General features: G+C 37.5%; 1 protein-coding gene across 3 annotated transcripts in view; it reads left to right on the top strand.

Annotated features, from left to right (window-relative positions):
- The window catches only part of DPP10 (dipeptidyl peptidase like 10), a 410,129-nt gene that overhangs the window by 355,371 nt on the left and 34,198 nt on the right, over positions 1-20,560 (top strand). For all 3 annotated transcript variants that reach the window (XM_056496455.1, XM_056496456.1, XM_056496454.1), the window contains exons 8-10: positions 14,519-14,639; positions 17,360-17,514; positions 19,986-20,083. In XM_056496455.1, the coding sequence (XP_056352430.1) occupies positions 14,519-14,639; positions 17,360-17,514; positions 19,986-20,083 (374 nt within the window). The remainder of the gene's footprint in view (positions 1-14,518; positions 14,640-17,359; positions 17,515-19,985; positions 20,084-20,560) is intronic.

Here is a 20,560-nt window from a genome sequence, read left to right as displayed (position 1 = left end):
GTTTTTTATCTGGTGCTGTCCCTTATCTTCTCCAGTAGTTTGTAGCAAAGGTTTTCATGTGTTTGTGCTGGACCTGGCTTGTATCTGACACAGGGGAGACAGCTCTGGATCTGTCTGTGGGGATGTATTGCAGTAAATATAAATAATATAAATATAAATATAAATATAAATATAAATATAAATATAAATATAAATATAAATATAAATATAAATATAAATATAAATATAAATATAAATATAAATATAAATTCAGGCTGGAGATGTCTCCAGTGTTTGCAGTGTTGTATTTAACAGTGTCTGTTAACACTGTTGTGCTCTTGCAGTGCTCCTTTATGATACAAATACAGTTTTTGAGTGGCCTTCAACCAGCTCCCAGTGAAGCATGGCTAGAAATTGTTCAGTTTGACATAGCTTTTTCTTAAAAGTTATGCTTTTTTTCCCCTGCCTTGGTAGTGGTACATGTTGTTTATTTTGTAGAAAATACTTGATTTCACTTTATCCTATGAACATATGTCCATGCAAGTAATTTTGCCTTTGCATTTATAATAGGTGGTTTTTGTTATTTATTGCAGCAAGCTCGTTTTTTGTATATTAAGTGATTCTGAAGGTAGTTTGGGTTGCATATTTGGATGGATCAGTATAAATAATGACCTATTGACTGACAGATGAATATCTATGCATAAATTAATACATACTTTAACCAAACAAAAATCAGGAAAATAGTAAAACTATCCAGAATACTAAAAAAATTATTTTTAGAAGCTTTGTCAAAAATTGATGCTACCAACAAAATATAACACTATCAAATGGTAGGACTGAAGATGAACTTTTACAATGCTTTGTTTTAATTTAGGTTATGGTTGAGTCAAATTGCCTGTTAGGCTGTATACAATAAGAACAATTTGTTGACTGTAGCTGAATTGTGGATTCAGGATGTTTTCATCAATTTTTAGAAAGTACTTTAAATATTAGAAATCTGGAAGTTGCCCTCATCTTCAAAAAAATCACCAAAAAAGAGGCTACTCACAAATAATGGATCTTAGAAGCTGAAGCTTTTACATAAAGAATGAAAAAGATCCAGTGAAAGAAAACTTCACCTTGTATTGAAACTACCTAAAAACCAGCATAGAAACAGAAACCCAGAAATAAACCAGATCCAAATCTGCTTTAATTGCTGTTAATAAATGTACCATTTCCAGAGCTCTCTGCCCTTTTGCTCTGTGATCTTATCTTTATCCTTTTGTCATGTTTGGAGGTTCAATTTCCCTTCACACCCCTGTCAATACCTATTGCCCCACAAAAATGCAAATATCTCTCAGACTGCATTAACATGACATTACCTTACAATTGCCTTTTGTCAAAATTTTAGGGTTTTTTTCCCAATGGCTTTCAAAGACTGTTTTAGGTAAGACTAATAGTGCAGCTGCAAAGTTCTTTGAAGTTGTATTATTTTCTATGTACTCAGATAAGCGCTGGACTAATTTTGGTAAATGAGGAATTAGCAGGATTGTTCTCAGACAGTTACCTTGCTCAACACATGCTTTAACAGCCATTACTTGCTGAAAGCTCCATTTGCTGTTTGGTCTATCAAGGTAATGTACAACTGCTGTAAAACATGGCAATTTATCTTTCTGTAAAATATTTGCCATGTGTTTTCTTTTTGCATAATTAGTGCTGTGGGTACTTGGCACCCCCTCCTGGCAAGAACACTTGCATATGCAAATGAAGTAAAAGCTTTATTAATGCTAATGAAGTAAGTCCTAAATAAATATATTTCTTCTGCTGTTTTTATCTGCAAAGTCTTCTGCTCTTTTGACTTACTGTATTTTAGATGATTGACTTAAAATTACATATGGAAATGTCAAGGCTTTATTTCATCTCTCCTTTTTAATGACTATGCTAATGAGGCAGATGGCAGTGAAACTGAGAGGAAAACGTCTGCTTGAATTTATTTTGAAAACTAGAAATAAACAAGAACACTTCAATTGTGACATTAACCTCAGGTATAATACCTCATTTAAAATGCACGAGGGGTTCAATTACCAAACTTCTGTAGTTCAAAGCACATTTGGAGATCCTTTGTCCTGCTGAGCATGTTTCTCTGAAGGAAGGGAACTGTGGTTGAGCATTGCCCACCCAGCTGAGTCCAGAGAAGAACTGGAGTTACCTAGAAAACTTAGTTAAACTGTCTTCCTCCTAAGCTGCTGCTACACACTGGATTTTTCTCTTGGATTTGTCAAACCAGCATTGTAAAATCTAAATGTTTTTGGCCTTTTGATTTAAATTATTTGATTCAAACTATTCTTCAGAGGAAAAAAAATAGTATGAGTTGCTCTGAAGGTATTCTACTGAACTAGTTAACATTTTCCATTATCAATTTCTGGGTGTTCACTCCACTTAAATATGGAATAATGCATTAATGGATTAATGCATGTCCTCTAGTTCCAAAAGTGATACTCCATCTGAAAGCTTTTGTTCCCATCTCAGAAAGGGGAATGGAGAATGCAGCCAGAAAACACAGGCAGTTTGGCAAAACAGGAAAAAATACATTTTTACTTGTGAAGGCTTGATATATTCAGTAAAACTTTTGTGAGCTCTAGAGACCACTACAACATTATAAATGGAACATTGTAAATGGAGCAAGGCTGAGCTGAGCAAAGAAGTTTCTTCATCAATTTGCTCAGTGAAATACAATGAACGTGTTCTAATATCAAAGGCAGTTTAAAATTATGAGTATCAAGGATTAGATATTGCTGGCCCTTTTTGGGAATAGCCACTTGGCTGTATCTGAAGGAGGAAATAAGTGAAAGAAAAGAAGAAATAATGAGAAAATCATATGTTTTATAGGGGCATTATTCCTCTACCACTGTTTTTCATGTGGAACAGTAAAAGGCCCAGTAGCTTTATAGTGAATAAATTGAGAGGGGAGATAAAAGATATTTCCTCTCCCTAGTTCTTATTCTGTTATCACTGATCTAGCATGCAGCTAATATTTGAGTCAGTATGAAAGCCCTGCACACAAGTAATGCATTTTCTTATCCAGAAGCAAATATATTGGAAATTTGATAAATCACTGTGCTAAAACTCAATTTTTTTTCCCACATGACACAGAGAGAACCAAGTACAGACACACATGTTTGATAGGAGCAGTCCTAAGGACTTTTCCATGCAGCAGCCTGCAGGGAGCAATGAAAACAGCAATATGCACCTCTCATCATGTTGTTCAACATGTCTGTGTGTAACAAAGCATATCTGAATATTCACACTTCCATCTGTTAGCTAATATTAACTGCAAGTCCAATGGCTCATAGAACAGGGCTGCTGTGCTTCTTGTGTGAAAAATGTCTGGCTTTCTGTCATGCAGAAAGATGAAAATTATATTTCAGAAGTCTAAAATTCTTTGAAATAGGCACCCATAAAAACTGTGAAGCAGAGGTTGAAATCTGATGGAATCCTTAGCTAAACTGGAGTTGGAAAAGATTGGGTTTTATTAGGGACTGTATTTCTATGTAACTCCAAAATCCTGCCCAAAACCAATGTTTACCTGTGTTCCTGGAATATATAATCATGCAGTCATTTCATATTTAGTGATTAAAAAAAGGTACACCACAGGATGGGATGGAAAAGTTGTCATATATATCTTTTGGTAATGTAATGTAAATGACAGTTTTATCTGGCAAATAGAAAAAAAGACCCAAGAAAGCAGCTATATCCTATGTTTCCTAGCACCTTGGAAACAAAAACATTGCAAAGAGGAAGGCACCAAAATGTCAAAACAGCAGAGTTCAAAGATTTCTAATGCCTTTCTGGTTCAGGTTCTATGCCAGAGTTGTTCTAATCAATTGTAAACACAACTTTTACTTACCTTTCATAAAGTGTTTGAAAGAAGACTCATAAAAGACTTTGGAGTTTCTGTGGTGCTACCAGTGCTACAGAGTTCTGCTAGGAACAGGTTGAAATGCCAAAACCAACTTGACACAAACTCCACTGACCTCTGTGGCAGGGTTCCTCCAACTCTTCCTTTTCTGCTTGCTGTATGTTAAAATCTGTTTTCTCATTTGGTACACAGCATCCATCAGAAATATAGACTGGTTTCTGTCAGTGGAAGTGACTGTGACTGTTCTCCTCTGTAAGGCTGAACAACTTGGGGCATGTTCAGCTCTCCTGGCTATTTCTCTCTATTTTAGTCAAGTTCCTCTTGAAAAAGAGACATCAAATTCCATCATCACCAGCCCATAAACGTTTATTTTTCCCTACAGAGGGGTTATGACTTCCCCACTGTGTTTGTGCTGAAAGATCAGAGCTGGTTAAATTTTTCTTGCACTGTGTTAAAGTGACTTAGGCTTTCATGTTGGCTCAGCCTGAACCAGACAGTGAAATGCCAAGAACTGCTTGTGGATGTGCACTTGTGGGGAATGTATCTCTACTGGCAGCTCCAAGGCCCAGAGAATAAGGATTGAAAAGTCAGGTGTCAGAGAAGTCAGAGAAAACAATTCATTGATTTTCCTCTTGGTTTATGGCAGGTGACAGAACATTTCCAGAAACAGAAGGGAAAAATTTTGTGTGGAAGGAAAGCAAATAGTTATTTTCAAGTGTTGTTTCCCAGCTGCTGAACTGTCCCAAAGAGATGTGCTCTTCTAAGAGCTAGTCAAAATTTCCTGATTTTTCCTGGTCTCATTCTTAATGAGATATTTTAGGACAAACTGTGTTTCTTGCATTGGATGTGCTATGTGGAGTCTATACAGGTGGATGTGATCCACTAGAATTTTGGCCCATCATAAAGACAGCAGGCAACTTGAACCCTGTGTGCAGTGGGGAGATGAAGGCACATGTCCCATACAGCAAGATGGGCTGGGTCAGCAATCACAGAAAATACAAACCTTTGTGTTCAACTCTGCTTGGGCTGCTCATGTAGGAGATGCTCAGAGGCATCCTGCTCTATTGTATTTCACACAAAGTTCTCAGGGATTGCCCTATAGTGTACTATAGTAAGTATGACTGCATAGTAAGTGTGACTTTACAGCTCAGAATTTTCGATTCTGTATCTTTTTACTTTTGTTCTTGAAGTCATAATGCTACTTTCATACATTTTGTCAAAGGAAACAGATGCCAAGCCCTTTACAATTTCATTAGATATTTTTCTGTCTCCCAACATTGTGGCTTTTTTCTTCTGGAGTAACTAGGTTGAAAATTTTTCAGTTTAGCTTGTTATGGATTGATCAGTCTGAGCATAATTGAATGCTTGATATCAGTGTAAGATGAGCCTGAAATAACCAGAGATCATTTAAAAAGATTTTATGGTAAGGACAGATTATGATTTTGTTATAAGCTCCATGCTGGCTCATTAGTCAGAAGCAATCAGTGAGGAAGGAGGAGTGTGAATTCCTGAGCATGCACTGTTTTTTGGGGTAAGTCTGTTCTTCACATGACTTAGACAGAGATCAAAGAGCTGAGCAGCCCAATCCTCAGTGACGTTTTGCACAGTGCTGCAGCCAGCAGAGCTCCTCAGGCAGCTCCATGGGAGGAAGCAGCAGATCCAAACCATCAGCTTGGAGGCAAAGGAGCCTTGCTGTGATCTGTGCAGCAGATTTATGAAGCAGCTTTCTGCATAGGTCGTAGTTCAGATATTATATGTGATTTTATTTATATAGCATATTACACTATGTTTGCTCTCCTGGGTAAACTGTCATGGGATGAGACAGGGTGTGAATTTAGTGAGCATCATGATCCAATATCATTGGGAAGGCAACATAATTAATGTGTGTTGAAACAAAAGAGGGCAACGCTTCCCTGCATTTATTGGAAATCAAGGACATAAATAAACATCAGAGTTACCATGGAGTTGCTGATAGTCTGAGTTCATGGCCTGGTTTATGTCATGACATTAGTAACTAATCTTATAGCTGCATTATGAGTGCATCCTTGCTATTGTTTACAGTAGATTTATAAACTATCTAAATAGCAATTAAATATAATGGCCTGGTAGATGGTTTTTGGTTGTTCAGAAACGATTGTGCTAACACATTACTGTGATGCAGTGGCATTAATCTAGACAAAATAAAAGGGTGGTGCTTCAGTGTTCTGTTCTTCCTGCTTCTGTTCTTCTGGCAGCTTGATTACTGCAAAAATAAAATTAGCTTATTGTAACTGACACCAGAAGAAGGTAGTGTATGACATTGGGGCATCTGTGCTTTGAGGTCTCCATGTCACCTGATCAACAGCTCATTCCCTTCTCCCTCAATTACAACATAATCTAAACATTTGAAAGCCTCCTCTGAAAGAATTGTTGTGCAGGTCAATCACAACCTTTAGAAAATTAGTGCCTTTAAGAGTGAATATAGTTCTTATTGCCGACAATTATAAAATTTTGTTATTATCTATTATTTGGTTTCTGCCTCATTTGTAATGTGTCTGATGATTTTTGGAACATGGATAGTGTAAGGGCAGATTTTTGTCCACTGCCAGCCATTGCTTGGTGAATTGAATGAGCATTTTATTTTTTTTGTACCAGTACAGATTTACCTGCAAAAGAGAAAAAAAAACAAAACCAAAAAAAGCCATCTGCAGAGAAGAGATCAGAGCCATGATGCACTCCTGGAGATTTGCAAAGCAGCTGTATTGCAAACCAGATCAGACAATGTAGCCTGCAATCCTGTCTATGAGAGCTCACTATCTAAATACACTAGAGATATAACATAGGGGAAAGGAATAGGAAATAAAGTTGCTTTGCAATACAATCCCATAAAACTTTTCTTGAAATTGTCATCCTGTAACATATGTGATCCATATAGAAAATTTGTAAGATGTGAAAAAAAATAAGAGGCTTTTGGAAGAAGCCTGTGTACTTGTAACTTGCTAAGTCACTTATGAATATTCTAACGCTCTAAAATTCACACCTATAAAAGCTTGATAAACCCCTTTTCTCTTGTTGATATTATCTGAAATATAATAATTCTCTTTAGTTTTAGAGATGGCTGCATTTATCTTTCATGAGAAAGTAAAAAAAAAAAAAAAAAGCTGTTACACTGTTGTTGCCTTGGCACACACAATACATAATCTAAACTACACCTTGTTTTTCAGCAGGAATCTGCTTCAAGTAAATAAGATTTTGGCAAGGAAAAAAGGCAGAAAGGGGTGCTCATCTTCTGTAACAGTGGGTATAATAGTGGTCTGACAATCTCAGTTTAAGTCTGTGAATCCCTGGAGTATAGTAAGTGAAATCACAGATGACAAGGAAATGTTTGCTCAGTTTGAACTTGAAAAAGAGAGCAGATATTACACTGTGACTAAAAATTATGTAATCAGTGGCTCTCAGAAAAAAATTGTCCATCAGAACTTTGGAGGATGCTGAATGGTGATAGAGGAAAAAGTCAACCCAGGTATTCATTTGAAAGATACTGCAATGATAGATCCTATGGGTGATTTGCAGAATTTTTTAAATTGCTGAAAACTAATTGTAAATTTCTGAAGTGGAGCTATTTCTATAGTTTTTCAGATCTCTGAACCAGAAGGTAGAAACAAATGCTTTAAATACTTAAATGAAAACCAAACTTGCTACCTTAACAGCAGCTGTTGAAAATTGGCAACCAAATTGTCTCAATGTGGATGCAGGACTTTGAATTTAGGTTCTTCCTGCAATCCTATATATATATATATATAAAAATATATAAATATAAATGTAAATATACATATATATATATACACGTACATATAAAATAGTCCTAATATTAGTTACAAGTCAAAGGAAATGCATGGATATCTGAATTTTTTCCATAATTATAGTGAAAGCAACAGTAGGAATTGAGACCACAATTTTAGAATAAAAATGACTTTAAAATAATTCTAAAATTAATTATTTTATTATGCCAGTTATTTATTTTTTCTATTACCATTTTTTGTGCTGAACTTTCCATATGTTCTAGAGCAATGTATAACTTAGCACTGACTCTGAAACTGGACAAGTTGTGGTTTCATCTCTGAAGAGCAAAATATAATATATATAATATAATAAACATAATATAATATAATATAATATAATATAATATAATATAATATAATATAATATAATATAATATAATATAATATAATATAATATAATATAATATAATATATTATATTATATAATATTATATTATATTATATTATATTATATTATATAATATAATATAATATTATATTATATTATATTATATTATATTATATTATATTATATTATATTATATTATATTATATATAATATATAATATATTATATTATTAATTATATTATATTATATTATATTATATTATATTATATTATATTATATTATATTATATTATATTATATTATATGTTATATATAATATATAATTAATATATAATATATAATATTTGCAAAGCAACTGAGAAAATATTCTTCATTTGACTTAGTTCTGCTCATTAATAGCTGATATTATTTGTATTAATGATTGTTAGTGAAAAGAGAACTCTGCAGTGCTCTCACCCTCTGCAGAGAGCCCTGAGGGAAGGTCAGCTCTGCTGCAGGGAGTGCTGGGCTCTGGCTGAGCTGGCCCAGCTTACCAGTTCTGCAGCAAAAACCTCTCCTCAATGCCTGAAGGGCTCCTGCTGGGCATAATCAGGAATTCCTCAGTCTTGCCATAGCTCACATTTACAGTGGGAAAGGTAAGAGTGTCACGTAGTCTGGGCTCTTAAGTGGGAGTGCTGAAGTTGTTCCAGACTGGAGTAGTTATTTATCCATTTATTGGTCAAATTCTGTGGAAGAATCTGATGATTTTCTCTCATCATGGGTAGAACTCTCACCTGCACAGAAAGAGACCAGTGGTTGTTGTAAGGATTTTTTTCCTAACCAGAGATGTATAGATACAGGTGACTTCTTTGGTTTTTTTTCCAGCTTTAGGGTTTGGTTGGCGCTTTCCTTGAACAGGGTGTTCATGCTGATGAATCCATGGAATGGCAAACAGCACCTGGAACCACACTGCACAGTTCCTTTCCTTCCAGCCTGTTCCAGTCCCCAGCCAGCATCTGGGGGAAGAACCTTCTAATGCCCAACCTAAACATCCCCTGCCACACCTTCATTCCCTTGGGTCCTGTCCCGGGTCCCTGCTCAGAACTGATCAATGTCTGTCCCTCTTCTTCTCCTCACAAGGAATTTGTAGCTGCAGTGAGGTCTCCCCTCACTCTCCTCTTCTCCAGACTGAGCAGACCAGCTCTGCATTTATTCCACCTAAAAAATCTGGGCTCTAGAGTGAGAGCCTGGGCTTTAGAGTGAGAACCTGGGTTTAGAATGAGAACCTGGGTTTACAATGAGAACCTGGGCTCTAGAGTGAGAGCCTGGGCTTTAGAGTGGGAACCTGGGCTGTAGGGTGGGACCTGGGCTCCAGAGTGAGAAGCTGGGCTCTAGAGTGAGAGCCTGGGCTCTGGAGTGAGAGCTTGGGTATTAGAGTGAGAACCTGGGTTTAGAATGAGAACCTGGGCTCTAGAGTGAGAAACTGTGCTCCAGAGTGAGAACCTGGGCTCTAGAGTGGAACCTGGGCTCTAGAGTGGAACCTGGGCTCTAGAGTGAGGAACCTGGGCTCTAGAGTGAGAGCCTGGGCTCTAGAGTGAGAACCTGGGCTCTAGAGTGAGAACCTGGGCTTTAGAGTGGGACCTGGGTTCTAGAGTCAGAACCTGGGCTTTAGAGTGGGACCTGGGTTCTAGAGTCAGAACCTGGGCTCTAGAGTCAGAAGCTGGGCTCTAGAGTGGGAACCTGGGCTCTAGAGTGAGAAGCTGGGCTCTAGAGTGAGAACCTGGGCTCTAGACTCAGAACCTGGGCTCTTGCAGCAAGCAGTGCTGCTGCTGCCCAGCTGGAGCAGAGAAGGCTCGAGCTGTCCCTGACACTGCCCTGCAGTCAGAGGAGGGATTCACTGCGGATGTGCCGTGCAGGAGGCTTCAGTGGAGCACCAAAAGGGATAAAGTGGAGTATTTTTCTGTAATTTAGCAGCTTTTCTCTGCCTGTAGTGTTCAAAATGATTAAAGACACTCGGGGGGCCTCTCCAGCTACTGGCACCAGGTTTGCTGTTCAGCTGGGAGTGGATGTCTCTGTTTTCACAGCTGTCTGCCATCTGCAGCTAACTCAGGCTGGGGGCTCTGCTCCAGACCTCAGCCTGAAAGAAGGTCCTGTAATTCTGAAACTAGTTGCAAACAGTAAATAAGTGTTTTGGAAAGAATTAATTTGGAAGATGGTTTATGAAAAAAAATGGTTTAGATGATGCCAGATGTGGAAGAATGAGATGGATTAATGCTGAGGTAGAATATTAGAGCAAGCAGGGCCTCAAATTCTTCACAGTCAGTGGAAATAAATGTGATCATTACCAAGAATTAATCTCACTAATCCAAATCATTCTTGCAGGTGTTTTTTATTAATTGTGGAATACTTAATAAAATAATTAAGGAAATTCTGTGGGGTTTTTCTCTGTTTGGTTTAAGACTTGATGTGCAAAATCTCTAAGAAAACAGAAAGATAATTTTGAAGGCGGTAGATTTTGACATTTATCCCCATTTATGGCATTTTTAGCTGAGAGTCTCAGCTAAAAAATAGTTTTAAATTTTTTAAGAATACTCATGAAAGATGGGTAGAAGAGGTTAAAAAAAAGCATAATAATAATTTCCACATAAAATAGCATATCCTGGTTCCACTTTGTGCCTTTTTCAATTTACTTTCTTATCATCATACCTGAAAGCTGTGTGAGCTTTTTTGGGCACAAAGCCACTGATGTATTCTTGAGAACACCTGTCTGATACACAGTTAGCAACTCCTTTTTGAGCAGTTTGGGAAGATTCAGTAGTTGCAGTCAACATTTTAGGATTTGTGATGTAGTAAATAGACCCAAGTGTACACTAAGAAAAGCCTTTTACTGTTATTTTCTCCCATATACCTGAGTGGAGAGAGACTAGCAAGGGAAATTTTGGTTTATGTGATGTTGCTGAAAATACAGTATACAAAGTGATGAAGTGTGTGAAGTCCCCTTCCTGGAAACTTTTGGGCACATCTTTAGTTCTACTCACTGAAGTCAGGTAAGACAAATGTGTTTGCAAGATTGTGCTCCAAGGAATTCTTTGTTTTTGTTTGTTCTGATCAATTATTCTTATCCCAGGGTCATGATTTGTTATCTACCTTGCAGTGTTTGAGAGTTTCAGTCTCTCTTGTAGGAAAAGTAACTGTCTGAGTTCTCTCACAGCCACTTTCTCTTTCACTCAATATTGAAAACCAAATTGTGGCTCATAAATTCAACCTCAAGGTATTCTTGTACTGCAAGTTAACAGCAGGAGCAGCTGCCTCTTAAAATAGAAAAGTTTTCATCTAGCCTCTGTGTTTTTGAAAAAAAAAAAAAGATTGGAAATAAATTTTTGTGTAGCATAAAGCAGAATTTTAAGGAGGTTCCATCAGAAAGCATTGGTGGCAATGTTTAAAGTGAGCAAAGAAGAGAAAAATACATGAAGCAAAGAAAAGGATCTTGGGTATTGTGCAGGGAGAGGAGGGCTTGGCATTTAAGGACTTACCTTCCTCTGGGGGCTGGATTTTTTTGCATTTTCAGCTGAGGAATAGTTCCATTTCTACTCTTAGTTTGTGGGCTCTTGATAATTCACACAAAATAAAGTCAGTGTCTATTTTCCTCCTAAAGCCACTTCACATTTGGCACCACCTTTTGCTGCTGGCTGGGGTTGCATGTGCAAGCACAAGACGAAAGCAAGCAGGATCTACTCACAGTCTTGGGAACAGAATTAATTTCATGGAGTGATCTGTTAAAATTGCAGTATTTCAGGAACATTTGGAAATGCCTTTCTTGGCTGCAAACCCATGGGAGGTTGGGCTCTGTGGCTGCACCAAGTGCTTGTGCTGAATTGGATGCACTTTCTGCATTCACTGAGAGGAGTGGGAGCCTCTCTGGCCATGGCTCAGTGGCCTTCACTGTAATGTCATCACCTCTGCTGCCTGTTTCACTGCAGAAATCAACATTTTAACTCCCAGGTCCTTATTTCCAAGTGGTGAATGGGTTAAATAGCTACAGATGAGCCCTTTGGCATGGTCAGGGACCATGGGAATGCAGTCCCAGGGATTCCTGTGGGAAATGGCACCTCCTGAGATACAACAAATATTCAAAATTACAGATGAGGTTAAATGACTGACCATAATGGTGAATCCCTCTATGATTTACAGGCATGTAAATGATGTTAATCTTTTGGAATGCTGCAGGCAGTGAGTGCAGAGCCATACTTGCCAGAGCACCAAGCACTCACCCATGTGCACTTATGTTCAGTGTAGTTGTGTTGAGGATGAATGGTTGCATTGCATAAATGGTCTGCAAAGGAACATGAATTCTTCCTTCTTAATGTTAAATTAAAATAATCAGTGAGCTCAAGGCTTCTAGGGAGAGAGCTGCTGTGTGACTTTGAAGTTTTTCAAGAGGTACATTCAGGAAAAAAATGGGGGTTTGGAGCAGCTTTCAAAGTTGAAGGAGCAGTGATGATGAAAGAAGGAAAACTTTGGATGATAGAGTAGACTAAGATTGTGAGGGTGTTCAGGTGACTGGTGGGGGATGGAGACAAAGCTGCTTTATGAAATGAATGAGGAATAAAGATGATGCAGCCACAATCAGTGGCACAACAGTGACTATCCTTCAGAGATATTTACTTATCTGAGATACTTATCTGTCAAATGGAATTAGCAATGCCTGCTAAGTAGTAATAACAGGATTAAAAACCTTCTCAGGGCTCAGTCATAAAACAAGCAATTTTTAATCCTGTACTTTGTCACTGATCACTTTAAATGAAAGTTTTCACTGCAGACAATGTGGGTACCTTCCCCATTAAGAACACTAACAGCCTGAAAAGGGGAGAGAGAAGCAAAAATCATACTCCAGATCTTCAAAAATTAATTAGATTGATTTATTTTTATTAAACAAGATTAAATAAAATAGAATCATTTGGCCAAGTAGGCTTTTTTGGTAACATCTTGAAAGCTGCTGTTTATATTAGAAGAGATTGTCAGCTGTAAGAAGTTGCTTTATAGAAGCAGTATCCATCAGTGGTTCACTATTTAGGCTACCTGTAATGGAGTGTGGTAGCAACAGCTGACATAAATAACAAATATTTGGTTAAATTATTTCAATTTTCGTGGTTAAGCAGTTAACCATGCCTTAGTTTTGCTCATATTTATTTCTTTTACATTAGAAATAAAAGTACATTTTGGGTTATTTAAACTGGTTCAACTATTTTTCTTCAGTTTTGAGCTCACTGCTGAGCTTTGAATTCTGACTATAAAGGACTTAATTCCAAGTCACCCCTGGTTCCCAGTAATGTTTAAAATCATTGCTTTGCTCATGGTATGAAAAAAACCTCAGTTTTATAGCTTTCTGCAGCAGAAATCATGAAGTGGCTACTGTTAAAAATCATTAGTTTGGGGACTCATAGGGAAATCTATTTCAGATGGTAATTTAGAAGCAAAGGGAACAGCAGTAATAGTGATAATAAAACTTTGCTCTTTGGTTAGTATTTTCCCATAAGTAATTTATTATAGAAGTATGAGAGAATGATAAATGACCAGGCTTTTTAAATAGTCTTTGGTGGAAAGATATTTACTTCCTGCACACTCCCTGAGACACTGTATATCAGTGTACAGTGCTGAAATGGTGAAACAAAAATTTCTGTGTTCTCCTGTCACAGGTGCATTTCCTCAGTGTGAATTGAGGTGGTGCATAATCTTGCTGTTGCTTTGATTTTTGTGTTAAGCTGTGGGAGTGCACACGTGGCCATTGTGATTTATTGCACTTTGTCATGGAACCTGGACCTCAGCCCCACAAAATGAGTGAACTTGGTACCCTTTGCAATAAAGTGAGCAGGGAGGGAAGAGCAGACAAGGCTAATGAGTGGTAGTGAAGAAGGAAACAGGAGGATGAGGGGCCCAGACTTGAAAAATAAAGAGCTTTTATTTATTTATTTATATTTATTTATAGTACACTTGAGGTAAAACAGTGGAGTGTCAGTCAGAAGTCTTCAGCAAGCTGAGAAAAGTTAACTGCAGGTTGCTATTTGTTTTTGCTTCTCCAGTGTGTTGTCACACCATGATATAAAACTGGAACTTACATTTATGATGTATGTACTATCCTGTATGTCCTTGCAGAAGTGTGTCTCATTTCACAGTTAGAAAACCAGATGAAAATTTCTTTATTCATTCAGCTGCTGTAAAACTTGCCTCCTGTATGATTTTGAAGAATGTAATAATATTTTTTAACATGAATAGAAATATTTCAACTGGAAAGACAATTTCAAAGGAAGGATTTGCTTGCCATAGGTATTAAAAATTTGTTTAGTTTGTCCAATTTGATAATAAAATGGAATATGAAGACAATGTTGGTGGAAGCTTATGCTGAATTATTCTGTAGACTGTTCTGAGCCTGAGGAAATTATGTATTCATTGCTGAACATTCATTTATATCTACCAAAATGTTGGTTTTTCTCTCCATTTCTCTTACCTCATCCAGATTTATATATTTGAAAATAACATCTACTATCAGCCTGATGTAAAGAGCAGCTCATTGCGCCTGACATCCTCAGGAAAAGAAGGAATTATTTTTAATGGAATTGCAGACTGGTTATATGAAGGTAAGCTGGATGAATATATGTGTTTATTAAAACAAATGAAAGGTCCTTGTTCAGACCCAACAGCACAAATCTGCTCATTTCAGAGAATGCTGAGGTTGGGTTTGCTCCTTTCCCTTCTCATTTCCCTGCAAAATTGCCTTTGCATCTGTTCATTTTTGTGTTGGCTGCTGGTTTGCATGTAGCAGTGCTTTCTGAGAAAGATGAATTCATTTCAAACCAGAATGTAGCAATGAACATTTGGTATCATGTAAAAGTGAGCAGGGAAAGGGCTCAGTTTTTTGCTTTTAGGGACAAGAGTGAAGATCCATTTACAGTTAAAACATCCCCATGGAAGAGGGAACCCAAATTTGAGTTGGAGATAGTTCAGTCTGTCTTCTACAGCCAGAACCACAGAATGCCTCTCTCTGCACCCAAAGTGCTTTTAAATAATAATGATAAATTTAAGGAAAGAAAAATTTTAAAAAAGGGAGCAGATTATCTAGATTGGTATAGCAGCTTAAAATAAATACACATTTCAGCTACTCTTTCTATGGGACTCATGTATTCTGTAGACAAATAGCTTGGTGTTAAATATTCAATTTCCTGAGGTATAGAATTTATTGTGTGATGAGTTTTTTTAGGAATGGTGTCAATGCCATACACCATTCAACTTCACCTTAAAAATGGTCTATTCACACCTCTTGGCATTGCAATAGATCTCACCAAACAGCTCACCATGGTTTTTTGTTTTAAATCTCTGCACAAGTGAACTCTGAAGTTAGAATGGTAATTTGCATCCCTGTTAGATAGTTACCCACTTCCAAGGTTTCTATTAGTGTTTAAAATGTTTTAATGTGGCAGCACATTTCAAAACAAAAGGACATTTTTTAAATGGAGTATCATTTTATATGCACTTAATAATCTTAAAGTCTAATAGGGCAGCATACAAATTGAAGAATTAAAGCAGATATAGCTCATTGAAGTTGATGTAGTATATCAAGTTTTTGCTAAAACAAAGTGAAGCTAATAGAGTCACAGCCAGGAGAAGCAAAAGTTGTCTAGTTTGGGAGTATAATGTTTCTGAAGTGTTGTGGGAAGTGATCCCAAAGCCTTCCTCATGAAGTCCTACAGCCTTCTTTAAGTGAAGAATCCTTCTTTGCTCATTATTTTCCAAGTTTTCTAATCCCAGGTGGGCTGTTGCAGTTCCTGCCTTGCAGAGGACTCCCAGGGCTCAGGCACACCCTGGGGAGCTCAGGAGGGAGTTCTGCCTGCACATGCTGGGGAGCCCCAGTGTCTGCTGGCAGGAAGGAGCACACTGCTCCCTTCCCACTCACCTACAGCAGTGCTCCACTTTCAGCTGAGGTTTTTAACAGCATCAGAAGGCTGAATATTGTGCAGGTGAAGTTGAGAGATTTTCAGTTAAATCAAGCACTCTTCCTCCTTTGACCTCATTTGTTTTCTTTTATCATTTCATGAGTTTGTTATTAGCATTTTACCTTAGAAAGCGTTTGGGAATAGCTTTTCTTTGTGTGAATAACCTTGTCTAAATGCAAACAGTAATATTTTAAAGCAAACATAATTGTGGCTTTTGGCTATCTGATATTCACCATTCGTTCTCTGCTCTTCTCCTGTGTAAAAGGTTTTAGTTATCCAGCCAGGGAGAGAAGCATGACCCAGAATTTATGACTTTGAATGTAGGTCCCAGTTTTATTTCACCTAACCTTAGATAATTCAACCCATTAAGCTGCTTCAGAACCTCAAAATCCGATTAGTAACTTGGAGAGTCTCTGTTGACAGTTTAAGTAGTTTTTTTAGGTAGGTTCTCAAATTAGGTATGCAGTCAGGCCTTTTCCCTTTGTACCCTATTCTCAATTAGTTTTCCAGCCAAATTCTTCAGATTTAAGTACAAAATCCTTACTAAGCAGGCCAACATATCAAATGCATAATGAAAATTCTAAGTCTTCTCACAAGTGGAAGCAGAAGACTTGTACAGGGAGAATTTGGAATTGCTCAGGAGCTGCTATATTGGGATTCCAGGAGTTGGAGTTCTGTGCCTGTGGTTTTTTCTGGTTTGTTTCTTTTGACTGTGATATACAGTAATAAATGTAAGAAAATATTGAGTGACATTCTTGAGAATTGGATTCATTTGGAAAGCAAATAGAATTTGGATAAAAATAAAAGTTTGGTTCAGATTTTCAAAAAGTTTCACTCCAAAAAAACTGAACTTCCCAAGAATTAAAGCTATCCACTTGGCTAAGACAAGAGAATCATAATATTGCACTCCAAAAATTATTACATAAATATGACTGTGTGAAGATCTGCATGTTATCAGGTGCCAAAACTCAGAGAAATCTGATGTACTGAAGTCCCATATTAAGAGGAGAAGAAAAAAAATTTGCAGTCCCAAAAAAAGCTCCAAACCTCCAAATTATTTTTTTTTTTTAATTTAAGTAAACACATGTATTGGAATGCTATAGTAGTAGGCATATGTTAGTTACAATCATCTTTCACATTTAGGTGATTTATTGATGTTAGTGGAAGTATGTATCTAGTAAAATGCTTAAAGCTTGGGCCTTAATGTTCCTTGTTATCCAACCATTCAATCCAGGATGATGTGAAATTACTGAAATTACAGCAGACACATTTCAAGCTGGCACAGGGTGAATAACTTGGTGCCAGCTGAATGGGCTGGACTCTATGTGTGAGTTTTTTGTGGAGCCTAAGGAAATCTGGTTTTGCAGAGGAACTTCTTCGTTCCCACATTGCCCACTGGTGGTCTCCAGATGGGGAAAGACTGGCCTTCCTGACCATCAATGACTCCCTGGTGCCCAGCATGGTCATTCCCCGCTTCACAGGAGGTCTGTATCCAAAGGGAAAGCAGTATCCATATCCCAAGGTAAGATGAGTGGGATCCAGCCCCCACCTCCTTTCTGTGCTCACTGACAGTATTCAGCCATGGGGAAAGAGTGTTTCAGAAAGAGACAGAGGCTGATTTTATTCATGATGCTTTTCAGGAAATGATAATTACTTTTTTTGTCCAGTAGATTGTAACACCTGAAAAGAAACGATCGGGTTAAGGGACAGTAGAGAAATTAATTTGAAGTAATTTCATTGCTGATATTTGGCTTAGTAAAATCAATCCAGCACCTCAGAGAGAAGGGTAATGCATTTAAAGGACTGTGTAGGAGGAAGATCCAGCCCCAGCTGTGCTGGAGTCAGACACTGTGCAGAGCACAAGGCAAGTTCCTTCACAGACACAGAGATCTCAGTAGACTGTGCTGTTATTAATACATGTGACAGACTGGCATTGAACAAGATAAGCCACAGTAACATATTTTCATGGCCATCAAAAAGAGGAAAAAAAAAAAATAGGACTATCAATGTTTTAGAAGATTTGGAGAAGGGTTTTTAGATTTGTTTTGGAAAGTGAAAGAACAGCCTAGACAGGGATAATGCCTGAAATCACTTCTCATTTTCTGGGGATTTTCTGGTGAGGTGCCTCCAGATCTGTTGTTTTCATCTTCCAGCTGATCAGTTTATCCAGCCCTTGCACACAGTTTCAAAGTGTCTGTGTTCCTTTCTGACAGCTCCACCTATATGGTACTCCTCTGGCATTCAGGGGAAGTTTATTGAGAGCTAAATTCTTGTTACCTTGCTATTCCTGCTACTGCTTTTTGGTGATGAACCTTTATTCTTGACAGCTGAACAGTTAGACTGTACCAGGCACTATGAAACAATAACATACATTATACAAATAGAATATCTTTGTGCTATGAAATAATGCTCTGAAATAATGAAACAACAGTAATTTTAGGCATAATTTATATGCTTGCATTGGCAAAAGGCCTTGAGTGACAGAGCAAAGAAAAAAATAAGAAATATTTTTAAGTCAGCTTTGTAAACGAGAAAGGAGTAATTCTATTTCATTAGCAATTCAGCATAAAAGTGATACACAATACTACTTCAGTAATCTCATTAATGAAAAAACATTATCTTTATTTAATGTCTCCATTTAATACAAATTTAGCTGCTCGTTAAACATCATTAATTGGTAATGAAGCTGGTGGTGCAGCAACAGATTACAAAAAAGATTTGGTCTTTAGTATAGAGTACAACCATCAGAGAAAATTATAAATAGGATTAAAAATACAAAATGAAACACTGATTTTGTGTGTACTGGAACGTGCTCATCATGTCTGTGTACATGTCATACACACAGGCTGTATTCTTAAAAAGAAAAAAAAATTCAGCTTTTCTTTTTTCCTAGAAGTATTAAAAACACAGAAATGCCACTTACTATGTTCTCCATACCACTCAGAAATTAGTGGATGCAGTATTCAGACATTTATTTTGAGAAAAGCTCAATTTCTAAAAGGAAATTGTGGGTGTATTTCAGCCTGTGAAGAGCCAAGCATACAACTTTGTCATTTACTAGAGTAAATCTGGAGAATCATTGATTTTTACCTTTTCCTTCCATTATTATAGGGGTCAGCCCCACTGAGGAACACACTTCATTCTTTGCATCCCAAAGAATTTTTGTTCTTTATCCCAAAGAATATTTGTTATGTGGTGTAATTCCTGTGGTGTGAAATGAAACTTGGGGATGGCATGTCCAGGACAGGGATGTGGGACCAGCAGCACCTCCCTGCACCCTTCAGAGCCTCTCTTCCTATTTCCATTGCTTTCCTTCATCTCAGGAACATCCCAAACTTATGAGCTGTGTTATGGGAGAAGGATGATTCCCACCTCCCCATAGATCCTCAGGATTTCTCAGACTCTTCCCAGTGGATATCCATCAAACTGCCACGTTATTCCCCTTGAGCCACAAAAGGCATTTTGTGTCCCTTGGAGCTGGCCTGCCAAAGCAGCTGGCTCCTGGCACAGGCCAGAAATTGAGATTTTCAGCTCAGCAAGCAAGGGAAGGAAGACTGAGGGAAAATGGTGAAGAAAAAGAGAGGAGGAAGAGGAGGAATGCTGTCCCACACTGAGGTAGTGCAGCTTTTCAGAAGAAGGAGCAATAGCATCTGGAAAAGGATAACCTGGAGGCTGGATTTACCTGCAGATTTAGGAGCTGGCTGTGTTTTGGCAGCTGACTTCACTGAGCTGGGCAAGGCCACTTCCAGTGCTGGTCCCTTGCTCTGCACAGGAAGGTCTTCCATCAGTAAAGGATGGTGAGACAACCACTCAACACTTCATCTTTTTATCTGTGATTCATATGGCTATGAAATTAATTGTTCAGATTTAAGATGCTTGAACTTTAAACTTTTAATTATTATAAAAATACTGCATTATGTTAACAAGTGAGTCTGCTTGGCTGTCACTGATTCAGTGCCTCTAAAACTCCTATTTATTTTTTCTTTTTCAAAGGCAGGTCAAACAAACCCCACAGTAAAGCTGTTTGTAGTTAATCTGTATGGACCAGCACATACCCTGGAGCTGATGCCACCTGACAGCTTTAAGTCAAGGTATGTAATTTCATGGTGAAATGTTTTATGGAAATTTTCCCAAAATAATCAGGATGTTAACAGTGGCCACTTATTCACAATTGTTACAAACATTCCTAGGCTGGTGTAGCTCTCTTCTACACGAATTGAGATACTCTAATTTATTGCAGGAATAATTTAATAGTGAATTATGACTTGCAATTATTAATGTCAACTGGAATGCTTGTGTTAGTAAGAGAAATTGTTTTGAATGTGTTGAGCATATTTTCTTTCTATTGGTGGGCCACTACTGAAAAGCATAATAAAATCTCCTGCTACTTGCTTACCCTTCATTAATTTAAACAGTGCTATGAGATCTGAAAGAGATCTCTTGCCATCAAGATCAGCATCTTCACTTTCCTTAATGGCATTAAAGTTGAAGTTCAAGTGTCAGAAGGAGCAAAGAAGTTAAGCAAGAAAGCAATGTGTAAGAAAAGGTCCCCAAGAAAAAGAGAATCT

This window comes from Oenanthe melanoleuca, chromosome 7, assembly GCF_029582105.1.
Source record: "Oenanthe melanoleuca isolate GR-GAL-2019-014 chromosome 7, OMel1.0, whole genome shotgun sequence".
Lineage (NCBI taxonomy): Eukaryota > Metazoa > Chordata > Aves > Passeriformes > Muscicapidae > Oenanthe > Oenanthe melanoleuca.
The sequence above is the reverse complement of the archived record's forward strand: the minus strand, read 5'-3'. Positions and strand labels throughout refer to the sequence as shown.